General features: G+C 45.6%; 1 protein-coding gene and 1 long non-coding RNA gene across 3 annotated transcripts in view; one reads left to right on the top strand and one right to left on the bottom strand.

The window, feature by feature from the left end:
• Window positions 1-27,230, top strand: part of ADAMTS3 (ADAM metallopeptidase with thrombospondin type 1 motif 3) — a 281,800-nt gene that overhangs the window by 201,869 nt on the left and 52,701 nt on the right. For both annotated transcript variants that reach the window (XM_088448355.1, XM_088448353.1), the window contains exons 14-15: window positions 2,775-2,908; window positions 4,868-4,991. In XM_088448355.1, the coding sequence (XP_088304481.1) occupies window positions 2,775-2,908; window positions 4,868-4,991 (258 nt within the window). The remainder of the gene's footprint in view (window positions 1-2,774; window positions 2,909-4,867; window positions 4,992-27,230) is intronic.
• The window catches only part of LOC148505401 (uncharacterized), a 156,801-nt gene that overhangs the window by 87,469 nt on the left and 42,102 nt on the right, over window positions 1-27,230 (bottom strand). The window lies entirely within an intron of this gene.

The following is a 27,230-nucleotide window of genomic DNA, read 5'->3' as shown; positions in this document are numbered from 1 at the left end:
TGTCTATGTGTGCAGGAGTGTTAGCGCGGCATATATGTCCAATCTCTCACCCCTTTCGCTAAATTATACATATGTATTTTCCACCTAAAATGCAGATTGAAGCTTTGATATCCCATGACAGGGAGAGGACATCTGGACTGTCTTTATTACATGTATTACTTTTTTGTTTGTAAAACGTTTTACAGGTTGAGTCTCCCATATCCAAATATTCCGAAATACGGAATAATTTTGGCATGACTGAGATAATGAAACCTTTGATTTTTGATAGTTCAATGTACACAAACTTTGTCTAAGGCACAAATTATAAAAAATATTGTGCAAAATTACCTTCAGGCTGTATGTATAAGGTGTATATGAACATAAATGAATTTAATTTCTGTACACAAACTTTGATTGAGCCACAAAATTATTGAAAATATTGTATAAAATTACCTACAGACTGTGTGTATAAGGTGTACATAACACATAAATGCATTCTGTGTGTATATTTGGGTCCCATTCCCAAGATATTTCATTATATGGTATGAAAATATTCCAAAATACGGAATATTCCGTTATCCAAAATACCCCTGGTCCCAAGCATTTTGAATATGGGAGACTCAACCTGTACTAAGTTGCTTTGTCTGTGGCACTTTGGTGGAGAAGCACATGTGAAAGTCATGGAATGGGTCCTGTTACCTCATTTCAATAATTCTCCACAAAAATATAATTTTATACTTTTCTGACACCAGGTGCACTTACTCTCTGCACCACACTTTGCTTAACTGATCCTTTTACCCTGAGCAAACTTGTCTCCTCTGCAAAGCACCTATTTGCTTGGCAAATCTGTACACTTACTCCGGCCCTCAGGTTGCCCTAGTACAGAGACAGAAATGTACACAATTCTTAAACCATCTTGCAGGTAACAACTGAATAACTGACCCGTGTTCAGTCCCCTGTAAATTAATTAAATCACACCTTCATTAGCCTGATCTCCAACAGCGGTGGCTATTATAAAGCTAAAACAATCTGGAAATACTAATGAGAATACAACTTTAGAAGGTACAGTAGGTGTCTCCTTGCTGCCGCTGTGGCCCCCATAGTAACGGAGGTGTGCTATTGCACATGCGCAACCTCCAACCCAGTTTGCTTTCTGCACACGTGCGCCATTGCCCCGCGTCTCCCTCTACCGTGCTTCATATAGTAAGGACATGTCCCTGAGTGTCTCCCAAGGTGAGATAGTGCCATAGACAATGCCTGGTACATCCAAAGCCACTGGGTAGCTTTGGATGAACCCGCTCCTGACTAGATCTGTCTTGAACTGCATGTTCTAGCATTGTGCTGCATTAATCCTGTGTTGTCTCACATCCTGCTGTTCTACCTGGTTAAGGTGGGGAGTTTGACTGGGGAGGAACAACTCTCAAACCATAACGCAGGTGTCCCAGCGTGAGCTCAGGGGAAGACACCAACCTTCTATTCATCATGTGGACTTACCTCCATCACACACCACTGACCAGGACTACCATCAGAAATTCTGGGGCCCGGAACAAACAAAATAGGCATCCCCCCCCCACCCTCGGGGTATAAGGCAGAGTTGGGCAGAGTGGTGGATAATGTGGGTGGAGCTATAGCAGGGGTTTTGGTGCATAAACCAGGGCTGGCTAGGCATGGGGAGGCAGGAAAGGCTGGGTGGACATGGGGAGGGGGCACAGGGAAGACAGGCTGGTTGGCTGGACTAGGAGGGGGTGCAGGGAAGACTAGCTGGACTGGAGCAGGGGCAGGGAAGGCTAGCTGGCTGAACGGGGGGGCTGGGCACAGGAAAGACTGGCTGGCTGGACTGGGGGGAACAGCGCTGGCTGGACAAGAGAAGGGGGGGCACAGGGCAGGGTCAACATACCTGCGTTCTCCTGTCCTGAGAGAGATTGGGCCCGGCTAGCTGCGGCAAGGAATGCATCGGGCGCCAGGCAGGGAGAAAGAAAGAGCCTCAGCGCTGTGGAATTCAACTATGGAGTCGGACTGGAGCCGTCCGCCAGCATACGCAACGCTACAGCATTTGAACTACGCAGCCGGCCGTGAGCCAATCACAGCTCGCGGAGCGGCAGCCAATCAGGAGCGACCGCTCCTGATAGGCTGATAAGGAGCGGCTGCTCCTGATAGGCTGCCGTTCCGCGAGCCAATCACAGCTCACGGCTGGCTCCAGTACGTACTACATAGTTGAAATGCCACAGCGCTGATGCTTACTCCCGGGCCCCTGCCAAGCGCCCAGTGCATTCTTCGCCACTGTCAGCCGAGCCCCCTCTTTCTCCGGCCCCGGTATTAGAGTCGCGGCAGTCCCCCCCTGATGGCGGCCCTGCCACTGACACCTATCAACATACAGTAGGTTCTGCCATTAGTAAGAGCTGCGTTTATAAAAGGAATACCATAAAAGTGAATTTATACAAAGTTTAATACTAAATTTTTGATGCATTTACATTTCCCTTATTTTGAGTAACTTGTGAGTCAATACATCTGTACAAACTAACTAAAGAGCACAGCTATACTTACTCTTCACCTTGTATGGTTGGTTTTGCAGTTACAGACATTGTTTTGGCGGACATACTGTAGCAAGGGTTAGTAAGAGCTGTTGCATCATCTTGTCTGCCTGTTACCCATTCCTCCTGTTCAGTTCATTCTTGCTGGTAACAATCAACAAATAATTTTTAGTGTATACAGACTAATGTTTGAATAGCTTTAAAACATTCATTCAATGAACTGACCACACTGATCATGCTATCCATGTTTGTATATTGTTACAGCCAGCAAAAGATGCCAGCTCTATTGTCAGTCCAAACAAACTGGAGATATTGCAACAATGAAGCAGCTTGCACACGATGGGACGCGCTGCTCCTACAAGGATCCATATAGCATCTGTGTGAGAGGAGAGTGTGTTGTAAGTTATATCTTAATATTTATGGAAAGTGGGAAGTTTACTAGATAGCTTAAATGTGTATGAGATTTTTACTTAGTTTTATTGTTAATATAAAGCCTACTAATGTTACCACCGGTCTCACTGCATATAACATCAGCCTTACATTCCAATAAGGCTGGGGTACAGGGGAGCTCAATAATCAGTTAAAGGGGCTGTATGCCATAAATACATTTTACTATATGTAAAAAAATGCCAGCACATCCTTTGTAGAAAGAGTCAGTAATTTTTATCCAACATCAGTGCAAAATACATAATAAAATGCATGAGTATCAGTGCATCCTTAAAGTGCATATCCAAATATCGAGGTATATAAGGAGACTCCTCATTCATCCTGCCAAATAGTGATACATTTCAGCCAAATAGCTATATAGCCATTTAGTATACTCATCAAAGCAGTAAAGCCATAACAAATGCATATTCATGCATTTCTTTGAATGTACTTTGTTGGATAAAAATGTATGTTGGATAAAAATTACTGACTCTTTCTACAAAGGATATGCTGGCGTTTTTGTACATGTTGATAACAATCTATGTGGGAGATTTAATAAAGCTTGGAGAGAGATAAACCGCACCAACCAATCAGCTCCTAACTGTCATTTTTCAAACACAGTCTGTAAAGTGACAGGAGCTGATTGGTTGGTGCTATTTATCTCCAATTTTATCTCTTTCCAAGCTTTATTAAATCTCCCCCTCAGTGCCTTGCACTCCGTATTTAAACATTTGAAGTGTTTGCTGCTGGTCTCAAGTGGAACAATTTTTTACTATAGCTAGCAGCTTTGTCACAATTTAATAATAGAAAAACAATATATTTTTAATATAAAGTTAGTTGTCATTGTTACCAATACAGTACGTGCATTGCAATGCACTGTGATGATTACACATCTTTACATTACTTGCACTAAGTACAGCACTTATCATTCCTACTCTAACAGCGCTTCCATGTGGGCATGAGTGGAACTAATAATTATTTATTTTGTATAACTCACAAGTAGTGTCACAGGGAACCTTATATACAGTAGGGAGCCTCATAAAATCTACGCATTGTGGAAGCAAAGCTTTACACCAAGGTGCTATGGTCCACACTGATTATACTGGGACATTACTCTAAAATTGAAGTTAAAAACTGTAGATCTAATCAGACCAACACATTTCCAGGCAGATTCCTTATGGACTGTCAGAGGCATAAATGTATTGGCCTTGTAAGATGCCATGGCAGTGTGCTAAGGGCTGATTCAGAGGTGCGTGCACTCTGGGTTGCTGCAGCTTAGATGTTCTGGGCATTCAGAGCAACCTTAGCAACCTCAGATGCCCGATGGTTATCCCAATGCTGGCTTCTCAGATACATTACCTGCGTCTAAAGATGCAACATCGGATCCACATCGTGACTATCAGGCGGGCCATCGGGCATCCCTAATGTTGCTCAGAATGCCCATCGCACCTAAGGTGCTGGGGCCAGAGAATCTGTGCCTGGGGTTGCAGACTCTGGAGGTAAAATGCCTTTTCAAAGCCGCTCCACATCTCCACCTCCAAATGCCTCCAGCAATCAGGATGTAGCTAACTCCACACTGTAGCACATTCGCGGCACATGTGGCTCCAGCATATGCGCTGAAAAAAAAACCCATAACGCACTTGCGCCCGAATTGGCAGTGAATCCTTGTCTGAATCAGGTCCTAAGTCCAGAGTGATACCACAATTATACACAATGTTTCCTTATTCCACATATAGCCATTTTATATGTATTATTGTGAAGCCATATATATTAATATTATGTTTATGTAAGTGATCTGATTTTCTAATATGAGAGAGTTTATTTTGGCTCTACTGTATAGTGCTATGATGATTATTTATAGAGGTTGTTTATCATTGTTTACCTATAGTCAGTATGCAGAATGATGTCTTTATCTGCTTTCCATGTTGCAGAAAGTTGGCTGTGATAAGGAGATTGGTTCCAATAAACTGGATGATAAGTGCGGAGTATGTGGCGGGGATAACTCACACTGTCGAACCGTGAAGGGGACATTTACTAGGACTCCGAAAAAACTTGGTACTAACAGAAATTCAGTAACTATTTGTACATTGATAATCTGTTCTTTGCTTGATACTGTACAGTATGTCACTTTTCATCAGAGATCAAACAACTATATAATGTACAGCCAACTCCCACTGCTGGCTGATCATTAGACACTGCGATAAAACTATCAATATTTTCTGGGACAGTTTTACATTTATAAGCGCTGAATAATATCGCCTTTGCCCATTACACACCAATAGGCTCATGCAGAGATGGTTGTGATAATTACAGATTTTGCCCAATTTTTGCCCCACAAATTGCATCTTTTTGCACTGCTCTTGCTCACCAAATTGCCATACCCATGCCGGGCAAGTCTCATTAAGCACTTACAATTGTTTGCATGAGGCAGATTGAGACACAGATGGGAGGGGTCATGTATATATGGCCGAAACATAGTAAGGGCATGTTTATGCAAAAGGCATCTCATTCTGAGTACCAAGCAGATGCATATGCGCTGATTGGCTGAATGTATCTAAATCGCTACCAATTATGGTAATTATGGCAATTATGTTAATACACTAAGAATATTGCTGCTACAATCAATGCACAGAATTATAGTAAAGTAAGCACCCTATAATTTTATTAACTATAAATCCTTTCCAGCCATATACTGTAATGTGTATGTTTAAGCATTTTTACCATCACTGTTGAAGCGCTAGACCTCCCGTGGTGTTCTGGGCGCATCTGCTCTTGCGTCTGCATTACTAATAAGGCACAATTTACTAAGCATGTGAAGTTGGATGCATCTTGCATTGCGGGCAGCTCCGCATGGGTAGCAAAAATTTGTTTTTTATTACTTTCACTATTAGACACAACTTTCATCCAAGTTAGCATAATCTCTTAGACCAGGGGTTCCCAACCACGGTCCTCAAGGCACACGAACAGTCCAGGTTTTAAGGATAGCCATACTTGAGCACAGGTTACTTAATTAGTACCTCAGTTATTTTGATTTAACCATCTGTGCTCAAGCATGGGTATCACTAAAACCAGAACTGTTAGTGTGCCTTGAGGACCGAGGTTGGGAATCACTGCCCTAGACAGTAAATACTATTTTTTTACGGAGTGATTTGTAGTTTGTGGCCATTGTGGAGAAGTAGATACACAGCTGTACTAGTTCAGTTAAAGAAGAGAGGATTATAAACTCTTCCCTATCCTATAAATCTGTCCTGTTTGTTTAGAAAAAATGGTGGGTTCTGTATATATATAATGTGCATTTTCATTTCAGTGAGTGAGGTAAGGTGAATTTTGAATTAATATGAATATATTGTTTCTGTAGCAAATACAGAATTAATTGCATTATATTTGGCACTATGTTATTTATGTTCTAAATTATTTTCAACATTTCTACTATATAGTAGCATTTTTTTTGCATGAAATATATTGCAAAGTTCAGTTAGATTAGAGAAATGTTAAATTGTACACATGTTTTGTTGACAGTTTTCCTTTAAGTTTCTCTGTCACTCTTCTGGAAATTTACTTTGGTTGAGGGTCAGACATAATAAGAATTAAAAGTGCAAGTTGTATTGAGGCCATGATCTAATTCCTGAAGTCTTTGGGGCCTATTTATTAAGCAAAAATCATGCAAAAAAACCCCAAAAACAAAACATTTCAGCATGATTAATGCAACTATTTATTGTCATGGATATTTAACAGGACTATTTATCTATGTTCAGCTTACTACCAGAGTCACCATGATGCTCAATGGGGACGGCGGTCTACACCAATATATGAAGCTCCAAAAAGCAAGCTTAGGCTACCTTTCCACAATTATTTTGCCAGATCCCTCCCCAACAGCCTATACTATAGATGTACTGTACATGTATGACTCAATAGATGCACATGCACAGTAGGTAAGCCGGTTCCATCCAGGCAGTAAAGTGATAGTGTATTGGGGCCACCTTGCTGGCAAAATAATTTTGATACATTTCCTCACTAAATAAGTTTTATTGTGCAACAGTAGGAAATGAGAGGTTGTGAAACCAATGATAAATAGACCTTTGACTTCAACACTCCAGATTCTAGACCTAAATCTGAACTTACATCTCCCTTTAAATTTCACTGAGGGAATTACAGATGGGCCCAACTAGTTTATTCCTCATAGCGCACCATTTAGGCCTCTGTGTCACACCATGGAACATTATGTGTACATATTTATGCAATTTGCATGATGTCGCCTTATGATAAATGTGGCATATTGCTACACTTGTTTCGTCTAGTTAACGTTATATGTATCATGACAAATAATGGTCTCTTCACTGTATGTGATGAATTATTGCATAGTAACATGCGATTAAAGGAACTGTGCACCTTTAGAAAATCCATACTCTATGGACACCTCATCACAAGTGCCCCTTCTGAGGACCCCTACCATTATCAGAACTTCGCTTTGCCTGACAACTGGGAGAGGAGACAGAGTTAGTGGACAATCTAGGAAATACTTTCCTCTCCCAGCTATCAGTGATGTGCTTAGCGGCGTTCCAGTAATGGGGTGTATTCAGAGGTGTCCCACTTGAGTTCTGTGCAGCATCATTTCGTGATGCCTTGTAATTGCATTATTAGTCTCATCATACTATAAACCTCCAAATAAACTTAGTAAAACTATACTTAAAGTGATATAATAATACTAAGGCCACCTGAAACTCAATTACCCAGTGGCATTTAATTAAATGCCAGTGACCCCCTATGTCAAACATGTTCATGTTTGATATGTAATAGTTAATGAGTGCTTGTACTAACAGTTAGGGGGGCAACTCCATTGACATCAATGCATTCACCTGAGTGAAGCAGGCCGCTGTTGAAAAAAAAAATGTTGCCTTATACAGATGCTCCTAACTGCAAGTGCAAATGCTAGTGAAAAATCATGTATTTTCACGCAGACGGGTAAAACGTCTAATGTAATAGACTTTTGAGCTACAACATAATATTAATGTTCCATTTGTTATCGATACAAACAATACAGTCATTAAACAGTTTAATTGGCCTCTTTCAACAGGAAAACAATTAAGCAAGAGGTGCCAAAAAGAAATCAAGTTACTGGAAAATGAAATTTGCAAGTATCCTCTAATCACTTACATTGTTTCATTGACTATTTCTATTATTATTATTACACACACTTTATGATTGTAGTTCTACATACATTTGTAATGGTCATCTTAAAACTTGCGGAAGGCAATCTGAATGCATGGCAATGAATCAAAATGCCATAGAGATATGTATCAAAAATTACAAACTTTCATGTATAAAAGGGGTCTTCCACTGATTTTGTTGTCAGAGTTCAGTGTCATGTTGAGTCTCGGTGTGGTTTACACTTCCTTTCGTCGCTAGTAGTGTGCTTATTTAAGGGGAGATCTGTCAAGCCTTGGAGAGAGATAAACTGGAGAAGCTACCCAAAGCATCCAGTCAGCTTATAACTGTTATTTCATGGACTGTGCTAGATAAATGACAGAAGCTGATTTGGGTAGCTTCTCCACCTTATCTCTCTCCAACACTTGATACATTTCCCCTTCTGTAACTCCATAGTTGTTGAACTAGAACATCACACACGGTAGTATACCTTGTGGTTGTACGGTAGTTCAGCAACACTTGTAGAGGAGGTGTTAACATAAATGATCCTGATGCTCAACTTAAAAGGGCAAATAGAAGGGCAAGGTGGCCAATATCTGCTTGTTAGGGCTGAGTGACCATTTTCTTTTGGATTAGGGATAGTTGCTAGTGCACTCAGAAGGTGACAGCATAAAACAGTTAAAAAGCTGTCAACCTGCTGAAATGCATTTTCAATCATGGCTGGTAATTATTTTGATCAGAACAATATTGACCATTGTGTTAAACATAGAATTTTACGACAGATAAGAACCTTGTGGCCCATCTAGTCTGCCCTTTAAAATCTAAATTAGGATATTTTCCAGTTTTTCATTATAATTTTGGTTTAGCTGTGTGAGCATTGGTTCTAGGTGAAGGTCCATTTGCAGCCTTAAAGAGCTGATTCAATTAACCTCGGGTTCCGGGGCCCTGTGCTAGCGGGTTAACATTCAGCACATTTTGTATATCGCACTCCCGATTCTCTTCAATTTGAAACAGCAAGTTGCGGATTTCGTGCATTAATTCTGCAGTGTGTGACCTATGTGAAGTACATGTAACAGTGAGGAAATCCTAAACCCCCCAAAAAGTGGCAAATAAGTAGGACGCTATATAAGGCTCAGTGGCGTAACTAGGGTCTTTGGAGCCCAGGGGAAAGTTGACGAACGGCGCCCCCCTCCCCCCCCCCCAAACACACACACACAAACACATAGCGAAATATATTTGCGCGCCAAATGCTCGTGGCAAAAAAGTGGGCGTGGTCACATACCAAAGGAGCATGGCCACTGAAAATGGGGCATACCAACAAGACACGCAACCCACTTTTCACCACTCTGGGTACATTCCTTTCCATTCCATATGCACCTTTACCTATACGGTGTTTCTCACAATGTGGAACCTCTGAAGAAATGTATCCTCCCTGGGAAGACTGCGTCTTCAGTAGGTGTTTACTAAGCCACACCATTGACTCCCTCCTGCGTTTGACTCTCAGCACACCATCACCTCCCCCTGCGTTGTCTATCAGCACACCATAGTCTCTCCCCTACATCATCTCTCAGCACACCATCGCCTCCCCCCTGCGTCGTCTCTCAGCCACACCATCGCCTCCCCCTGTGTCGTCTCTCAGCCACACCATGACCTCCCCTCAGCATCATCTCTCAGCCACACCATCACCTCCCCCTGCGTTGTCTCTGAGCACACATCATCTCCCTCCATGTCGTCTCTCAGCACACATCACTCCCTCCGTGTCATTTCTCAACCACACCATCGCCTACCCCCCATATCGTCTCTCAGCACAACATCACAGATACACACACACACTGACACAGATACACACACGACACATACACACACACACTGACTAATACACACACACTGGCATACACACACTGACCCAGACCTCTTTCACACAAATGCAGCCAGCCAAATAAATACATCGCTGACATCAATTGTTTTTAAAAGTCACCCCTCCCCCGTGCCGGGGAAGGAAGAATCACCCTGTCACCCGGCGGCAGCTCTCAGGATAGAGAATGGGAAGACTGCCTGAGTGCCTGGTGGGGTCTGCGTGCTTCTGCTGCAGCTTCCCCTACAGTTAGCCCCAGCAAGCACACTTGCCTGCTCATTATTCACATCAGTCTTCAGTCCGTGTGCAGTGGTGGCGGGGGCGGGCGCTGGGTATGATGCCCTGGCCGGCGGCACCCCCTCTGCTGAGCTTGCCACGGCGCCCAGGGCACATGCCCTGCTCGACACCCCCCTACAGATGTGTCCTCATACATCTAGCCTCCTTGCACCTTAAACAGCCTTTCTAAACCCCGCCATGCAGTGGCGCGACTTGGTAATGCCAAGTGTCTTCCGTGCGACTTTATACCTTCGCACAGTTATGTGAATAGGACGCACAAGCAGCTTCTGCTGATTAAAATGATGTGTATGTGCATGCGAAATGCTACGTTACAGTGTTACAGCCGCTGACACTGTAACGTGGCACATGCAGATACAAACGGAGAGTGAACATAGGCAGAGAATATAGGCATGCTGCATATGATTTTAATCAGCAGAAGCTGCTTGTGCACCTTATTCTCATCACTGTGTAAATAAGACGCAATTGAAGGTAAAAAGTCGCACGGAAGACGCTCGGCGCTACCGAGGCACACGGAACTTCCGCGATAGATGTATATGGACATATCTGTAGTTATGCCACTGAGAAGGCTGTATATGGCCGTAGGCAAAGCATTGGAGTTAAATGTGCCAAATGGTTGATTTTTGCAAGTTTTATAAATGATGAAAAAATTGTGTTTTGGGGTACATTAAATTGTGTCTATAGTGATTAGAGGTGTGCATATACAAGTTGGTAAAAAAAAAAGCCTTGTAACTCACCTGCAATTTCAGGAACCTCTTTCCCATCAATACTGTACAACACACAACATACAGGTCCCACATACAGTAATTTAACCCATATTTCTGCTATTTAGAGAAAATGTTGTCTCTGTTGGTCAGATTTTCCTAACGATTTCTGCAGGGGTGACACTGGACTCCGGAGAGAATAAAGTATGTGTGCAGGGTGTTGGTGTGGCCTTCCTTGGACTCAGGGGCCCGTGTGCATCACACACCCTGCACCCATTATAGATACATCCATGCCCTAAATTATATAAAAATTGGATTTGTTACAATTACTGAACCACACCATGACTTAAGACTGCAATCCCCTTATCTTCCTAGGTACAGGTATGTGGTAAACTGCGGTACTGACAGGACTGCATTAGAAATTTATGATTTCTCAGCAGAAACCCATTTACTACATTTTCTAAAATGTGATAACCCATTATTCAGCAGAAAAAGGGGTTATAATTGCTTTGTAAATATACTCCTTATACCAGGCCTGGCCAACCTGTGGCTCCCCAGCCATTGTGAAACTACAAGTCCCAACATGCTTTACCAGCTGATCACAGTGAGAGGGTATACTGGGACTTGTAGTTTAATAAAGTATAACACGATGGGTTCTATAGTTCAACTTGAACCCGTACGTAACAGGATGATGTCAGCCTGGACAGGATGCAGGTGCCTGATGTCAGAGACTCCCTCAGCTCAGCCTATGCCCATAAAACGTCTATCACATGGAGAACAATGACACAATCCCCCTGACTGTCATCTCCACTGTTTCCACTTTCAAATGTTCAGATTTCCTGTTATCTACCAGTTGTTTTTTTTCTAGTTTTTCTGGAAAAATTCCCTGTAAATTTGTTTTATTTAAATTGCTGTGGTAATTACATGACAGGAGAGCTAAAAAACTGATTATAGTAAAAAAAATTAAAATTAAAAATAAGGTAATTCTATCTGACCAGGAAAGAAAAAATCCAAAAGGTGGAAACACAATACTTTAACGTTGGCAAAAAACGGAAAAACAAAACATTTAAAACAAGAAAAAAAAGTGTAAACACTGGTCATCTCTACCCCAATGTGATGTCAGCTGGCCCCTCTACCCTGTGGCACCACCTGGCAGTTTACTGCCATATCTTCACTGACCAAGCAAAGAATTGGAAAAGAAAATGTACAGTATGCTGCAAAATCTGGAAAAACGCCTGTGGTGTCCCATTATGAGTAAAATTCTGCAAAATATAGTTTTTATGCTCCACAACACAGGCTAATTACGTCACTGGGCTGTAACCACTCCAAGTCGGGCTGTGCAACCTCGACTTCTGGCAGCCCCAACTCGAAGTGTGGCATGTCAAAAACCACCGTACTTCCGAACGGCCTGTGAAGTAACCACCTGCTGTGGGCCGTCAGCCACAACCACCTGCTTTGGACCGCCAGCCACAACCACCTGCTTTGGACCGTCAGCCACAACCACCTGCTTTGGACTAGGGGTGTGCACCGGCCACTTTTCGTGTTTTGGTTTTGGATCTGGATCTTTCTTCGTGTTTTGGATCTGGATTGGTTTTGCCAAAACCACCCTTCCGTGTTTTGGGTTCTGGGTTTTGTGTTTTGGATCTGTATTTTTTTGAAAAAAAGCATAAAAACAGCTAAAATCACAGAATTTGTAGGTTTTTCTGCTCCTATGCTATTATTAACCTCAATAACCTTAATTTCCACTCATTTCCAGTCTATTCTGAACACCTCACACCTCACACCTCACAATAGTGTTTTTATGTCCAAAAGGTTGCACCGAGGTAGCTGGATGACTATGCTAAGCGACACGAGTGGGCGGCACAAACACGTGACCCATCTAGGCGTGATACTGCAGTGGCAGACAGGATGGCAGTTTGAAAAACTAGGCCCCAAACTGTACATAATGCAAAGAAAAAAAAGAGGTGCAAGATGGAATTGTCCTTGGGCCCTCCCACCCACCCTTATGTTGTATAAACAGGACATGCACACTTTAACAAACCAATCATTTCAGTGCCAGGGTCTGCCACACAACTGTGGCTGAAATGATTGGTTCGTTTGGGCCCCCACAAAACAAGCTGGCAATTAATGTGTCCCTGCACAAACTAGCTCTACGGAGGCAAGATGTCATCCTCATCCTCCTCATCCACCGATTCCTCACCCTCTTCAGTGTGTACATCCTCATCCTCACAAAGTATTAACTCGTCCCCACTTGAATCCACCACCACAGGTCCCTCTGTACGTTCTGGAGGCTGGTCTCCCTGGAAGAGCTGATAATTCATTTTGATGAACATCTTCTCCACATTCTGTGGAAGCAACCTCCTACGCCTTTCGCTGACAAGGTTCCCGGCTGCACTAAACACTCTTTCGGAGTACACACTGGAGGGGGGGCAACTCAGGTAAAATAGAGCCAGTTTGTACAGGGGCCTCCAAATTGCCTCTTTTTCCTGCCAGTACAGGTATGGACTGTCTGACATGCCTACTTGGATGCTGTCACCGATGTAATCCTCCACCATTCTGTCAATGGTGACAGTATCATATGCAGTGACAGTAGACATGTCAGAAATTGTTGCCAGGTCCTTCAGTCCGGACCAGATGTCCAAACTTGGTCCTGCCTGCCCTGCATCACCGCCAGCGGGTTGCTTAGGATACCTAAGTTTTTTCCTGGCAGCCCCAGTTGCGGGAGAAAATGAAGAAGGAGCTGTTGACGTGTCACGTTCCGCTTCAGCTGACAGTGTGTTCACCAGCAGGTCTTTGCACCTCTGCAGGCTTGTGTCTGCCGGAAAGAGAGACACCACATAGGCTTTAAACCTAGGATCGAGCACGGTGGCCAAAATGTAGTGGTCTGATTTCAACAGATTGACCACCCTGGAATCCTGGCAAAGCGAATGAAGGGCTTCATCCACAAGTCCCACATGCCGAGCGGAATCGCTCCGTCTTAGCTCCTCCTTCACTTTCTCCAGCTGCTTCTGCAAAAGCCTGATGAGGGGAATGAACTGACTTCACGTGTGGCAAGTTCGAAGGGCTGGAGAACCTTGCACAACACGGAAATCATTCTCCACTGCGCTTGAGTCAGGTGCATACCCCCTCCTTTGCCTATGTCATAGGTGGATGTATAGGCTTGAATGGCCTTTTGCTGCTCCTCCATCCTCTGAAGCATATAGAGGGTTGAGTTCCACCGCATCACAACCTCTTGCTTCAGGTGATGGCGGGGCAGGTTCAAGAGTGTTTGCTGGCGCTCCAGTCTTCGGCACGCAGTCGCTGAATGGCGAAAGTGGCCTGAAATTTTTCGGGCCACCCAAAGCGTCTCCTGCACGCCCCTGTCGCTTTTCAGAAAATTCTGCACCACCAAGTTTATTGTGTGAGCAAAACATGGGACGTGCTGGAATTTGCCCAGATGTAATGCCCGCACAATATTGGTGGCGTTGTCAGATATCACAAATCCCCAGGAGAGTCTAAGTGGGGTAAGCCACTGGGCGATGATTTCCCTCAGTTTCTCTAAGAGGTTGTCGGCGGTGTGCCTCTTACTGAAACCGGTGATACACAGCGTAGCCTGCCTTGGAACGAGCTGGCGTTTCTGAGATGCTGCGAATGGTGACGCTGCTGCTGTTGCTGCGTAAGGTGATACATCTACCCAGTGGGCTGTCACAGTCATATAGTCCTTAGTCTGCCCTGTTCCACTTGTCCACATGTCCGTGGTTAAATGGACATTGGGTACAACGGCATTTTTCAGGACACTGAGGACACTTTTTCTGACGTTTCTGTACAGTCTCGGTATCGCCTGCCCAGTGAAGTGGAATCTAGACGGGATTTGGAACCGGGGACACACTACCTCCAGCAATTGTCTAAATCCCACTGCACTAATGGCGGATACCGGACGCACGTCTTACACCAACATAGCAGTCAAGGCCTCAGTTATACGTTTTGCTTCAGGATGACTGCTGTCGTACTTCATCCTCCTTGCTAAGGACTGTTGGAGGGTCAATTGTTTAGTAAAAGTACTGGTGTTCCTACTTCCTCTCTGGGATGATGAACGACTCCCAGCAGCAGCAACAGCAGCAGCGGCAGCAGGAGGCGTAGCAATGCAGGATCCTCCAGAGGAATCCGGGATAGGAGAGTCAGTCATGCCAGTGACATGGCCTGCAGGACTACTTCCGATCCTGACTAAGGAGGAAATTGACGAGGAGGGAGTTGACGGTGTGGTTTGCAGGCGCTTGGATACAACAGGACAACGGGATTTAGGTGTCCCTGGACTGCCTACGGTCTTAGCCAAAGTTTCTGAACTTGACAGTAACTTATTATGAACGCGCTGTAGGTGCCGTATAAGGGAGGATGTTCCTAGGTGGTTAACGTCCCTACCCCTACTTATTCCACCTTTACATAAGGTACATATGGCAAGACAGTTGTTGTCCGGATTTGGATAGAAATATTGCCAGACCAAAGAGGTGGAATGTTTGGTCTTCTGCCCAGGCATGACCGTGATGGGCTTTTTCATCCCACGGACAACAACTGTCTCCCCCGGAGCCTGATTTAAACAAACCACATCACCATCAGAATCCTCCTCGCCAACTTCCTCCTCAGCGCCAGCTACACCAGTATCCTCATCCTGTTGTACTTCAACAGTGACATCTTCAATTTGCATATCAGCAAGTGGACTGTGGGTGCTCCTTTCAGCACTTGCAGGGGGCGTGCAAATGGTGGAAAGAGCCACCTCTTCCCGTCCAGTGCTGGGAAGGTCAGGCATCGCAACCACCACCACACTTGGACTCTCCTTGGGGATTTGTGATATCTTCTTAGAAAGCACAGTTCTTCGCTGTGCTTTTGCCAGCTTAACTCTTTTTATTTTTTTAGTGGGAGGAGGGCTTCCATCGTCATGTGAAGCTGAACCACTAGTCATGAACATACTAGGGATCGACCTTAGCCGTTCCTTGCCACTCCGTGTCGTAAATGGCATATTGGCAAGTTTACGTTTCTCTTCAGCTGATTTAAATGTTTTTTTCAAGGTCATTTTCCTGAACTTTGTCATTTGGGATTGTATGTGCCCTCTATTATGACATTGGGCATCGGCCTTGGTAGATGACGTTGATGGCATTTTATCGTCTATGTCATGACTAGTGGCAGCAGCTTCAGCACTAGGAGGAAGTGGTTCTTGATCTTTCTCTATTTTATTTTTATCGGAGAAAGTTTGGTCCTCCATTTATGTTATATCGATTTGATATATACGTGCGGCTAAACACAGAAAATATTTCTTTATTTTTGCTGGAGAGTAGTGCACTTTGTGGGTTACACCAGCCTTTAAGAAATGAGCCAGCCGGCCCTTTACTTATGACACAGGCGCACGCTTGGCACTACTTTGTTGATGCACGTGCGGCTACTGCGCACACAATTCACAAACACAGAAAATATATATTTTTTTGGTTTGGACTGGAGTGTACTTTGGGGGTTACAGCACCCTTTAACGGTCAAGCCAGCCAGCCCTTTACTTATGACACAGGCGCACGCTTGGCACTACTTTGTTGATGCACGTGCGGCTACCGCGCACACAATTCACAAACACAGAAAATATATATTTTTTTGGTTTGGACTGGAGTGTACTTTGGGGGTTACAGCACCCTTTAACGGTCAAGCCAGCCGGCCCTTAACTTATGACACAGGCGCACGCTTGGCACTACTTTGTTGATGCACGTGCGGCTACTGCGCACACAATTCACAAACACAGAAAATAATTTTTTTTTTGGTTTGGACTGGAGTGTACTTTGGGGGTTACAGCACCCTTTAACGGTCAAGCCAGCCGGCCCTTTACTTATGACACAGGCACACGCTTGGCACTACTTTGTTGATGCACGTGCGGCTACTGCGCACACAATTCACAAACACAGAAAATAATTATTTTTTTGGTTTGGACTGGAGTGTACTTTGGGGGTTACAGCACCCTTTAACGGTCAAGCCAGCCGGCCCTTTACTTATGACACAGGCGCACGCTTGGCACTACTTTGTTGATGCACGTGCGGCTACTGCGCACACAATTCACAAACACAGAAAATATTTTTTTTTTTGGTTTGGACTGGAGTGTACTTGGGGGGTTACAGCACCCTTTAACGGTCAAGCCAGCCGGCCCTTTACTTATGACACAGGCGCACGCTTGGCACTACTTTGTTGATGCACGTGTGGCTACTGCGCACACAATTCACAAACACACAAAAAATATTATTTTTTTAGCACTTGGGGGGAGCACCCCTGATGGACAGAGCACCCCCTGGACAACACTACAGCTCCCCTTTAGGACTGGGACACTGCACAGGACTTTGGAGTGGACACAGCCCCTATGGAGAACTGACTGCACAACACAGTCCAGCCAGCCCCTATGGACTTTGAAGTAGTGGACACAGCCCCTATTAACAACAGCAGCACAGCACAACACAGCCAGCCCCTATGGACTTTGAAGTAGTGGACAACAGCAGCACAGCGCAGCACAGCACAACACTACTCTGCACTACACTACACTACACAGCCCAGCCAGCCCTAACTCCCACCCTCCCTCTTCACTGTCCACAGCCGAGTGAGAAAATGGCGCCGACGCGGGTACCTTATATAGGTTCCAAAACCCGCGAGACTCGGAAGGCGGGATGATGACGTTTTGCCTTGATTTCAGATCCGAGTCAGGCGGGAAAAGTCGAGCCTGACTCGGATCTGCCTCGGATCGGGGGGGCTCGGGGGGGTTCGGATTTCAGAAATCCGAACCCGCACACCCCTACTTTGGACCTTCAGCCACAACCACCTGCTGTGGGCCGTCAGCCACAACCACCTGCTGTGGGCCGTCAGCCACAACCACCTGCTGGGGGCCGTCAGCCACAACCACCTGCTGGGGGCTGTCAGCCACAACCACCTGCTGGGGGCCGTCAGCCACAACCACCTGCTGGGGGCCGTCAGCCACAACCACCTGCTGGGGGCCGTCAGCCACAACCACCTGCTGGGGGCCGTCAGCCACAACCACCTGCTGTTGGCTGTTAGCCTTGGCCAGAGACATCCCCACCACAGCCGGAGACACCTCCACCTGACCGCAAGCATTGATGCTGTGCCTAAAAAAACTGTCATTTGAAATATTTAATAAAATAAAAATTTCAAAAACACTGACTTGTCCTTTATTAATAGCAAACTGTCAGGATATTGAAAAAAAAGGTGTGAATGCAAGGGCCCTACCATGTAGCCAAACACATGGTGCAATGCAGAATTAAAATGAAAGAAGTGTCGGGCCTATTTGTGTAACGTAGAAGTAATATAAAGGCTGCAAGAGAGAAATCGCCATCTCGGTATGCTAATAACACACTCTCAACATGCGGATTGTCTGACTAGTGATTAAAGTTGCTATTGCTACAGGCTGTTCAATGCCTACATTGAAATAGATGGAGTCACCCCAGTGTCAGGACTTATTTTTAAGTGTCAATCACTAGTGGTCTAGAGTTTGTAGCATAACTTCAGCATTTAAAGAGAACTATCATCACAATAACAATTTTTGATCTGTTGTGTCATGATAAATATATAAGAACTTTGCAATGCATTTCATTATACTTATATGTATTGTTTTGTTATAATGTCAGATCATATAATCTAAATTTGTATATCTTACATTTTGGTTACTGTTTTTTTAATGTATTGGTGTCACTGTGTTATTGCTTTCAATTAAAATCGACAGGTTAACTCAGTATTATTGTTGAGTGAACATAACACAATTTAAGACACATATGTACACACTACTAATTTAGCATTGACCCTATTTCTGAAAGTGTGTAAAATGCTTGTGTTTTTGGGAGAGTTTTATAAAATAAACCTGTTATTTATTAACAGTGCAAATGAGTAATAAATGACAGCAACCAATAAGACAGACAGACAGTATGCTTTCATTATTTACATTTACACTAGATCGGTCTTGGCTCATTGCGAACTGAGAATATAGGGCCTGATTCAGCAAGGATCGCAATTGCAAAGCTGCACTCAGGGTATAGATATATTATGTATGCACGCAGGCAGCTTTGCAATTGTGATCCTTGCAGATATGGTAATGCAGCACGAGGCATCACGCACCCTGTGCATTACTTATCAGAGCTGCGTTGTCCAACGCAGTATCTGATAATCTGCGTAACATCGACGGCTAAGGTGACCCATTGGGTCACGCAGCTGGCCACCGCAATTGAAAGGAAGAGGCCAGGAAATCTTCGTCAGCCGACTGAGATCCTGGCCTCTTCCCCCTCCACCCCAAAGGTGGCGACACGCCTCCGTTTCAGGAAACAGAGGGCATCGCTGCCCCCTCCTCACACACAAATGGCAGCAGACTGTCAATCACTGACAGTCTGCAAGCGGGATCATATACCCGTTTTGCACATGCGCAGAACGTGTCAAACGTCTGCGCAGATTCCCGAACATCTGCTGAATCAGGCCCATAGATCTCAGTTTAACAATCATTATGTCGATAATGAGGAGCTAGGCGCAAGTTAAGCTGGGTACACACTATACCATGTATCACACAATATATCGTCCCGATGCGGATTGGAACAGTATATCGTACAATCGTATAGTGTGTACGGCCAATCCGTCATCCCTGATGGTTGTTCATCATCCATTCTGATATGCTGCACGTGCAGATGGGATGATGCAATGAACAAAGCAGTGCTGCATATAACGCTACATTACGCTGTCGTACACCAGGTCGTGCAGTGTATACGGTGTATCGGTACATCACTCTTCGCCTCACTGGGTCGCACCATCATTCTGGTGTGTACCCAGCTTAAGAATAATATGTTTCTACTTCAGGGTCCATAGGGGGTCCACAGGGTTGACCTTGGGGTATAGGTTGGGAACCAAATCCGGGCACCACGCAGTTAAAGCTTTTAGCTCCCAGGATGCACTTGGGTCCAGTCTCCCTATAACCCCACCCCCAGCCAGAGGCACCTCAGTTTAAGTTGGTGCCCGGCCGGAGTCGGGTCACCGTTTAGTGCAGTGGGGAGCTGATTAACAGCCCCTAAGCTATATATTTTTTCAAAGAACAGAGGCCCTGATTCAGACCCACTCGCGAGCGGCTGTCCGCTCGCAAGTGGGTCGATGGTCTGCACTGAGCATGCGCACGACGGAGGGAGCTCCGTCGTGCGCATGTGCCAGATGCGACGAGCGAAGGAAAGTCCTTCGCTCGTTGTGTCTGATCAAAGGGGGCGTGCTGTCGATGTTGATTGACAGCACGCCCCTTTGGTGGGCGTGCCAGGGGCGTGCCTCCCGTCAGAAGCCGGCCCACTGACATCACTAGTGATGTCAGTGGGAGTGATTTTGGCTCTGATAGAGCCAAAATCACTCCGGGGCTTGCGGTTGAAAACCTCAACCGCAGGCTCCGGCTCGCAGTTTCGATGGTCGCGATGGTCTTGACCATCGCGGCCATCAAACTGCACGCTCGTATAGGCTGTGGGTGGTGACCCACAGCTATACGAGCGTCCAGGAGGACGCTCCATTTTTATGGAGGGCGGCCCTCATTCAGAGCGTGCGCTCTGCTCAGAGCATACGGCTCTGAATGAGGGCCAGAGTTTTTTATTTTTTACTTTGGACTTTTAGAGCGGCAGCATCGGACTGTCCATAGGACGTCTAAGCTGCCGCTCCGTCACCCCACCGGCGCTGAGACGCCAGTACAGATCTGGGGATCTCAGCGGGACCCCAGAGTCTGTACTAGCCGGACTCTGCGGGCGCCCAGGACTGCTGCCGGATCCACGGGGAGCAGGTAAGGCGCGGGTCACCGCTTGTGGTGATCCGCGCATTTAATATGCAGTCCTGTGCCTCCGGTCTCTGGGGACAGAGCGGAGGAGCCGGCGGTGGCGGCGGGCCCTCCCATACCCCGTGTGTCCACTAGACCACCAGGGACTTACTGATCGGTGCAGGGAGCCGGCGTCCCGGGGGTTAATAGCCGGCCAGGGGAGGCAGCCTTCCCTGTTACAGCGGCTCCTCCCCTCAGCTCAGCGCGCCTTTCAGTATGTATAGTCTGGCGTCGCTGAGCTGCTTCCTCCGCGGGCCACGCTTCTTCTGAGGTCTCCAGTGGCCATTTTCTTGTGGTGCAGCAGAAATCTCTGGAGATGGCAGTGAGTCCAGTCCCCCTGCGTACCTCACCATCAGGTTAGTGTACACAACGCTGTAGCCTTCCCAGACACTGAATCTGGGTAAGTTGAATGCAGTGTAATAGTGCAGTATATTATATGACATGTTTATGTATATATGTATATATCTGCATGGTATGTGACTTATGCTAGTGCTGACTGTCTGTACTTAATTCTCTCACCTGTCAATGTATATCTATCCCTTTTCTTTATCTGCCCTAATACAGCTGTACTTAGGGTGGTTCTGAGACCTCACATTTATATACTCGTTAATATTTGTGAGGTTTGTCACATACTGTTGCGTGCTGCACGTTGCCACATTTTAGTTGGAACTGTGTGTTGCATACGCTGAAAATGGGTTCCTGCGGCTAATTTTGGCATCAGTCAGGACCAGTATAGCGCTGCTTGATATTTCCGCCAAGATTGGTCAGATATGTTTGACCAGGAGATAGAGCGTTATACTGCACCCATTTTTACTATCCTGCAAGTCATGTGCTGCAGGTGTTAGTGCGGAGGATTTGTTTCATAAAGGGTTCTGTGTGTGGCGTCATCTAGTGCCGGCCCCTTTCACAACCCCCTTGGGCGGTTTGTTTTCTCGGGATCCTCTCAATTGCGGATCGCCGGGCGGGCCCCATTGTTGTACCTCACTTGGGGTTACTTCACCATACTGCCCTTTTCATCTCAGGGTATCTCGCAGTTTCTTGCACTCTTCCCGTTGGCTGTTGCCAGATACGAGGTATTGCAACAGTGTTTGGCCTCCTGTCCCAAATTCCCTGAGGGTCATCACGAGTCCCTCCTGGGGTGGATGGGCGTGTTACTCGTCTGATTTCAGACGTTGACACCTCCCATTCCTGCGTGGTCGGATTCTTCGGATCCGTAGGGGGTAACTCTGCCTGAAGTCAGTATACTCGCTTTCAGGGCTTGTTACCCATCCTACCATGGTTATAGCATGGTTGGTTAATACTATTGTATACTGAGCTGATGCATTTGTAATGTTTTTTCCCCTCCAACACATCTGGGGTTCAAATGTATTTGGTCGCTCACGTAATATATGCAGTTGTCATAGGTGGAAATGCCTATATTGGATATCAGTCTCCTAACTTTCAGAGTTCCGGCTGCGACTGTATCCTCTGTAATACCCTATGGCTGCGCTCTGGGAATGCAGAGGTGCAGATACCATCTATAGGGTAGATCTTGTTTGGTCCTGACCTTGACAGGATTGTAGTAACATTGGCAGTATTACTAACGACAAGTTTACCGCCTTCAGCTATGCCCACTACAAGGCCTCAGACTAAGTCTGTTAAGTCTTTTTGTCCTCTGGGTCAGCCTAAAGGTCTGTTTCTTCATAGACTGTCGGCCTCTACGAGGGCCGACATATCCAGTACCGAGCAGGCCTGGACTGCCAGCCGATCCTGCTTCTGAACCTATGGATATCTCTTCAGCCTGACGAGACAGGCCTACCACTGGGAGATGGCGATTTTTTCAGTTCACCCGGTACTTGTGTCAAGTTGCCGCGGCTACGTGGGTAGGAGGGTACGCCCTCTCTTTGCTCAGGCGGACTCTTTCCAGGTGATGGTACGCAGGCCCTTATTCAGACCCGAACAGGGCCTTAAAAATCCAGAAAGCTATACAGTTGTTGCGGTAAGCGGAGCTCATTAGACCATCCCCACTTTCTCAGCGAGGGACTGGTTGTTCTGCTTTCTTTCTGGTGCGGTGGCTGAATGGTCCTCTTTGGCCTATTCTCTGTCTCACTTCCCTGAACCAGTTCCTAAAGCTACCTGGGCTCAGGAGGCAATCCCTAGGCTCCATCATACTATGTTTGGAACCTGGGGACTTTATGGTATCACTAGATATACAGGGCGCGTGCCTACGGGTACTTACAGAGACCTTGCCTCAGCATGGACTGAGGTTTGCTGTATCACAGCACTTACAATTTTTCGGGCTCTGCCTGTTGGGACTGTCCTCCACAGGGGTTTACCAGCGTTTTGGATTTTCTGACAGTTCTCCTGTTCAGTATATCCCAATGCTCCTGTACCTGGACGGCCTCCTGCTCTTAGCAGGATCGCCGGGGTTCTCTACAGCCAGGTCAGGATGACCGTGGCTTCTTCAGGGTGCAGACGTTTAATCAACGGGGAAAAAGACCTCCCTGCATCCCTCTCTGGGTATTCTTCACCTAGGAGCCCTGCTGGATTCTCAGAATCTGAGAATTCTTGTGGCGTAAGACGGCATCTCCACTCTTCCATTAGGAGTACATGGATGTCTACGCAGTCGACATATGTCTTTACACTCTGGGATGCATGGTCCACTATTCAGTGTCTGCCTTTGGAAGGGTGGAATGGGCTCAGTTCCATTCCAGGCCTTTCCATAATTGGCTTATCTCCAGATGGAACGAGTTTTTCCTGTCGGATCACTGTTCAAACGATGATGCTCTCTCCGGAGGCAAGTCGGTCCCTTTCCGGGTGGCTATGGTCATCTCGTCCAGGGTATTCTTGGCTACGGACAGTGTCTGGTTCGCATCCATTTCAGTGCAGTTGGACTTATGTCGATTCCACCCTGTCAATTAACTTGTTGGAACTTTCACCTGTCTTGGGCCTTCACTCTGGCATAACTCTTGTTTCCCGGTGAACCTGAAAAAGTTCAGTCCAGCAGGGTCAGGGCAGTGGCTTCCTTTTTAGCAACACTGTTCGTTGGGTGGCAATGACAGGTATGTCACACATTTGGACATAGTCCGAGGGTCTCCTCCCGACCATCTCGGCAGCGTTCATATCAAGTCCTCAGCCGTCACGAAGTGCATCCCGGGGACTAGTCTCTTCCCCAAGAGAGGTTTCATCTCCTGGTGAGCAGGGGGGCCCCCTTGAGGTGACCCTCCTGGCCTTCTGAGTTTATCACACTATGGTGTTACAGTCCAACTCTGGGGATTCTGAAGCAACCTTCAGTGACTCTTTGTCGGTGAAGTGGTCCTTCCAATTTGAGTACCTGTGTTCTCCGGTCTCCCTTCTTCCTCTTGGGAAGTGTTTCAGTTGAGACGGAGATGCTTTCCTGCTGGTGGCTCCTGATTGCCCCAGATGTCAGGGGTACTTGGATTTTCGGAGTCTCTCCATCGATACTCCATTCCTGCTGCTTCACTGCCCGGACCTGTTATCTCAGGGTCCTTGGTTTTGCCTTGGACCTGGGTCGCTTGTCTTTGACTGCGTCCCCTACAGTGGTCTTACGCCTTCCCTGGCTTTGTAATCGTTGGAATGATTAGAGCACATGGATCAGCTTTTTCTGGGACCTACCACAAACTGTGGCAGCCATCATTTTTATGGTATTGTACCTGTCGATACAATCCTCCGGTGTCCAGGATTTCCTGATATTCTGGCATTCCTTCCGGCTGGATTGGGTTGCACCCTCGGCCTGGCCTTCCTGTCAGTGCGGATCTCTACACTGTCAGTATGATTAAGATATGGAATTGCTCCGCTCTGGTATCCAGTTTATCCTTTGGAGTGTTTTCTGGATTATTCCTCCATTTGTCCTCCCTAGGGACTCCTTGGGAGTTAGTAGTGGTTCTTCGTTCCCTCCGGGGACGGTCTATGGAACCGCTGGTTGTGATAGCCATTACATGGTCTATTGCTTAGGCTCTCTCTTTCTCTCAGGGTGTTTATATCACCCAGGTGAGTGTTGGAATTGGGAGCGTTCTCATGTGGCTCCCTCTTCTGGAGGGCATCATGTCAGGGTGTGAGTTGCTCACCCTGTGTTTCTTCTTAGTGATTTTTAGGTTCCATATTATTCTGGAACTTATGGTACGGCCATTCAGTCCCCAGTCCTCTCGGCTGGTGTGTCCTCATTGACTGTGGTCCGGCCTCTGTGGATTTATGTGATCCGTTCAGGTTCCTTACGGAAATCGGACTCCTTATTGGTGGTCTGGGATTTCTGGTTTTAACAGGAAAGGATGGCCGGCCTATAGCCAGATGTTGGCTGGATGGCCTCGTATGTCTTCTTCAGGGGCCTCGCTTGGGTAGGCCTTTCTGTTGTTGATGCTTGTTTTTTCTCGGGCCATGTAACCCTCGTGGGCGGCTCGCTGTGGCGCCTTGGCTGTGTTGCCTTACTAGGTGGCCACGTGGTCTTCTGTCCACACCTTTTTTTTAAGGTTCTAGGCATTGGTTTCCTTTGCCTCTCAGGAAGCTTCCTTTTTGGCGACGGATTCTCCTCTCAGCACAGGAGCGTCCCCACCCTTGGTTGAACTGCTTTGGGACATCCCCAAGGTCAACCCTGTGGACCCCTATGGACCCTGAAGTAGAAAACAAGAGATATGGTAAGAACTTACCTTTGTTATCTCTGTTTCTACGAAGTCCATAGGGTCCACAGGGCGCCCGCCCTGACGCACCTGGCTTCATATGGGCTGTGTGGCTGGTCACCGGTTTTCCGTCTCCCATTTCTGTGAGTATGGTTATTGAGTGTTCCAGTTTTGTCTCTCTTTTTCTCTCCTCCTCCGGCCTTTGGCTACTTTCAAACTGAGGTGCCTCTGGCTGGGGGTGGGGTTATAGGGAGAGTGGACCCAAGTGCATCCTGGGAGCTAAAAGCTTTAACTGCGTGGTGCCCGGATTTGGTTCCCAACCTATACCCCAAGGTCAACCCTGTGGACCCTATGGACTTCGTAGAAACAGAGATAACAAAGGTAAGTTCTTACCATATCTCTTGTTTTACAGCTATACTGCCGACACCGTAAAATAATGATTGTGGAGGTGCTGAATGCATCCTGTTGATTGGTTGCTATTAGTTGCTGCACATTGGTTAATAACCCCATTATCTTCAATTAAATACGATCAAAAAAATTATTTCCTGCTTAAGAAATACCAAATCTAATACATTGTTTCCCATGTTAACAAAGGAAATGGCTACATGTTCTCATCCTTAACTAATGTAACGCAACGATTTCTACATTATCAAAGCACATAATGTATGTTAAAATTGATTTTTGTGGTCTGTAAACGAGTTATTTATACAAAAAGCTATGCATGTTTACCAGGCTTATAGTTACTTACCTTAAGTTTCACCCTATAGGATAACCATACACACTACAATTCTGCTTGCCTGATTGGCTGGTTAAGACCTAACTGCCTGTCACTCATGGCATGCTTGGGCATAAATCGACCTAAACATTCAAATGTAATTTGTGACTGGCAGAAAATGTATTTGCATGACTGCTTATTCCTCCATGAGTGCAGTCAGCATCTGACCCCCCTCACCATGCCCGTTGGAGTCAGTAAACTATCTGAAGTGCTGAATAGCATGATCTGCCTAAACATCATATCATAGCTGCTGTGAGCATTCTAATGATCTAGTAGTAATATCTGTCTTTACCCATCCACTTCAAAACTGGGGCAGACAGACAGAGTTTCAGTGCACTTTATTTTTTTTCTATAATAGAGAAAAAGTGCTCCGACTCTGGTAAAATCCACCTTACAAGCATAAAACAATCATTACTAAAGAGCTAGAGCAGAAATCCACCTTTGTATTTCTGGGCAATTTACAATATTCTGGGGCTTTATCAGACGAATGACATGAGCATCAGTAAGTGTAAACAAAGACAAACTGTGACATTTTGATACATATCCTGATATAAATTCAATGCCTTCTAGCATGTGTACATATTAACTAGTCATTTTGAAAGTAGTGAATATTCAGTGAAAGAATTAACTTATCAGTAGACTAATTAAATATAATCTGTTTAAGGGAAAACAAGAGGAGCATTTACATTACCTAAGGGAGCTCGAAACATCTCCCTATCTGAGTCAAGAGAATCTAAAAATATTGTGGGTAAGTGACATCTCAGATCACAGGAGATCTGATGATGACTGCGGGTACCAGTGGTTCTTAGCAAGCATCGCTGCAGAAGAGACAAAATGTTCTTCTTTCATATGTTCATGGGGGTCTTCATAACATTGGAATGTAAAATTCAGTTATTTTATTCTACTCATCTGAAAAGAAAACGCTGCAGGAAAGCAGTTTGAAAATGTTACCTGGTTTAAAATTATAGGATGACATAAGAAACTGAGCATTTTGTCCTTCTCTGTTATTTCTCGTATAAGTACTGGAAAGAACAAACCTTTTCACAGTTCTCTTTTTTCCTTTAGGAAAAGCACAGCAA

The sequence above is a fragment of the Taudactylus pleione genome, unplaced genomic scaffold, assembly GCF_031769625.1.
Source record: "Taudactylus pleione unplaced genomic scaffold, aTauple2 ptg000454l, whole genome shotgun sequence".
Lineage (NCBI taxonomy): Eukaryota > Metazoa > Chordata > Amphibia > Anura > Myobatrachidae > Taudactylus > Taudactylus pleione.
The sequence above is the reverse complement of the archived record's forward strand: the minus strand, read 5'-3'. Positions and strand labels throughout refer to the sequence as shown.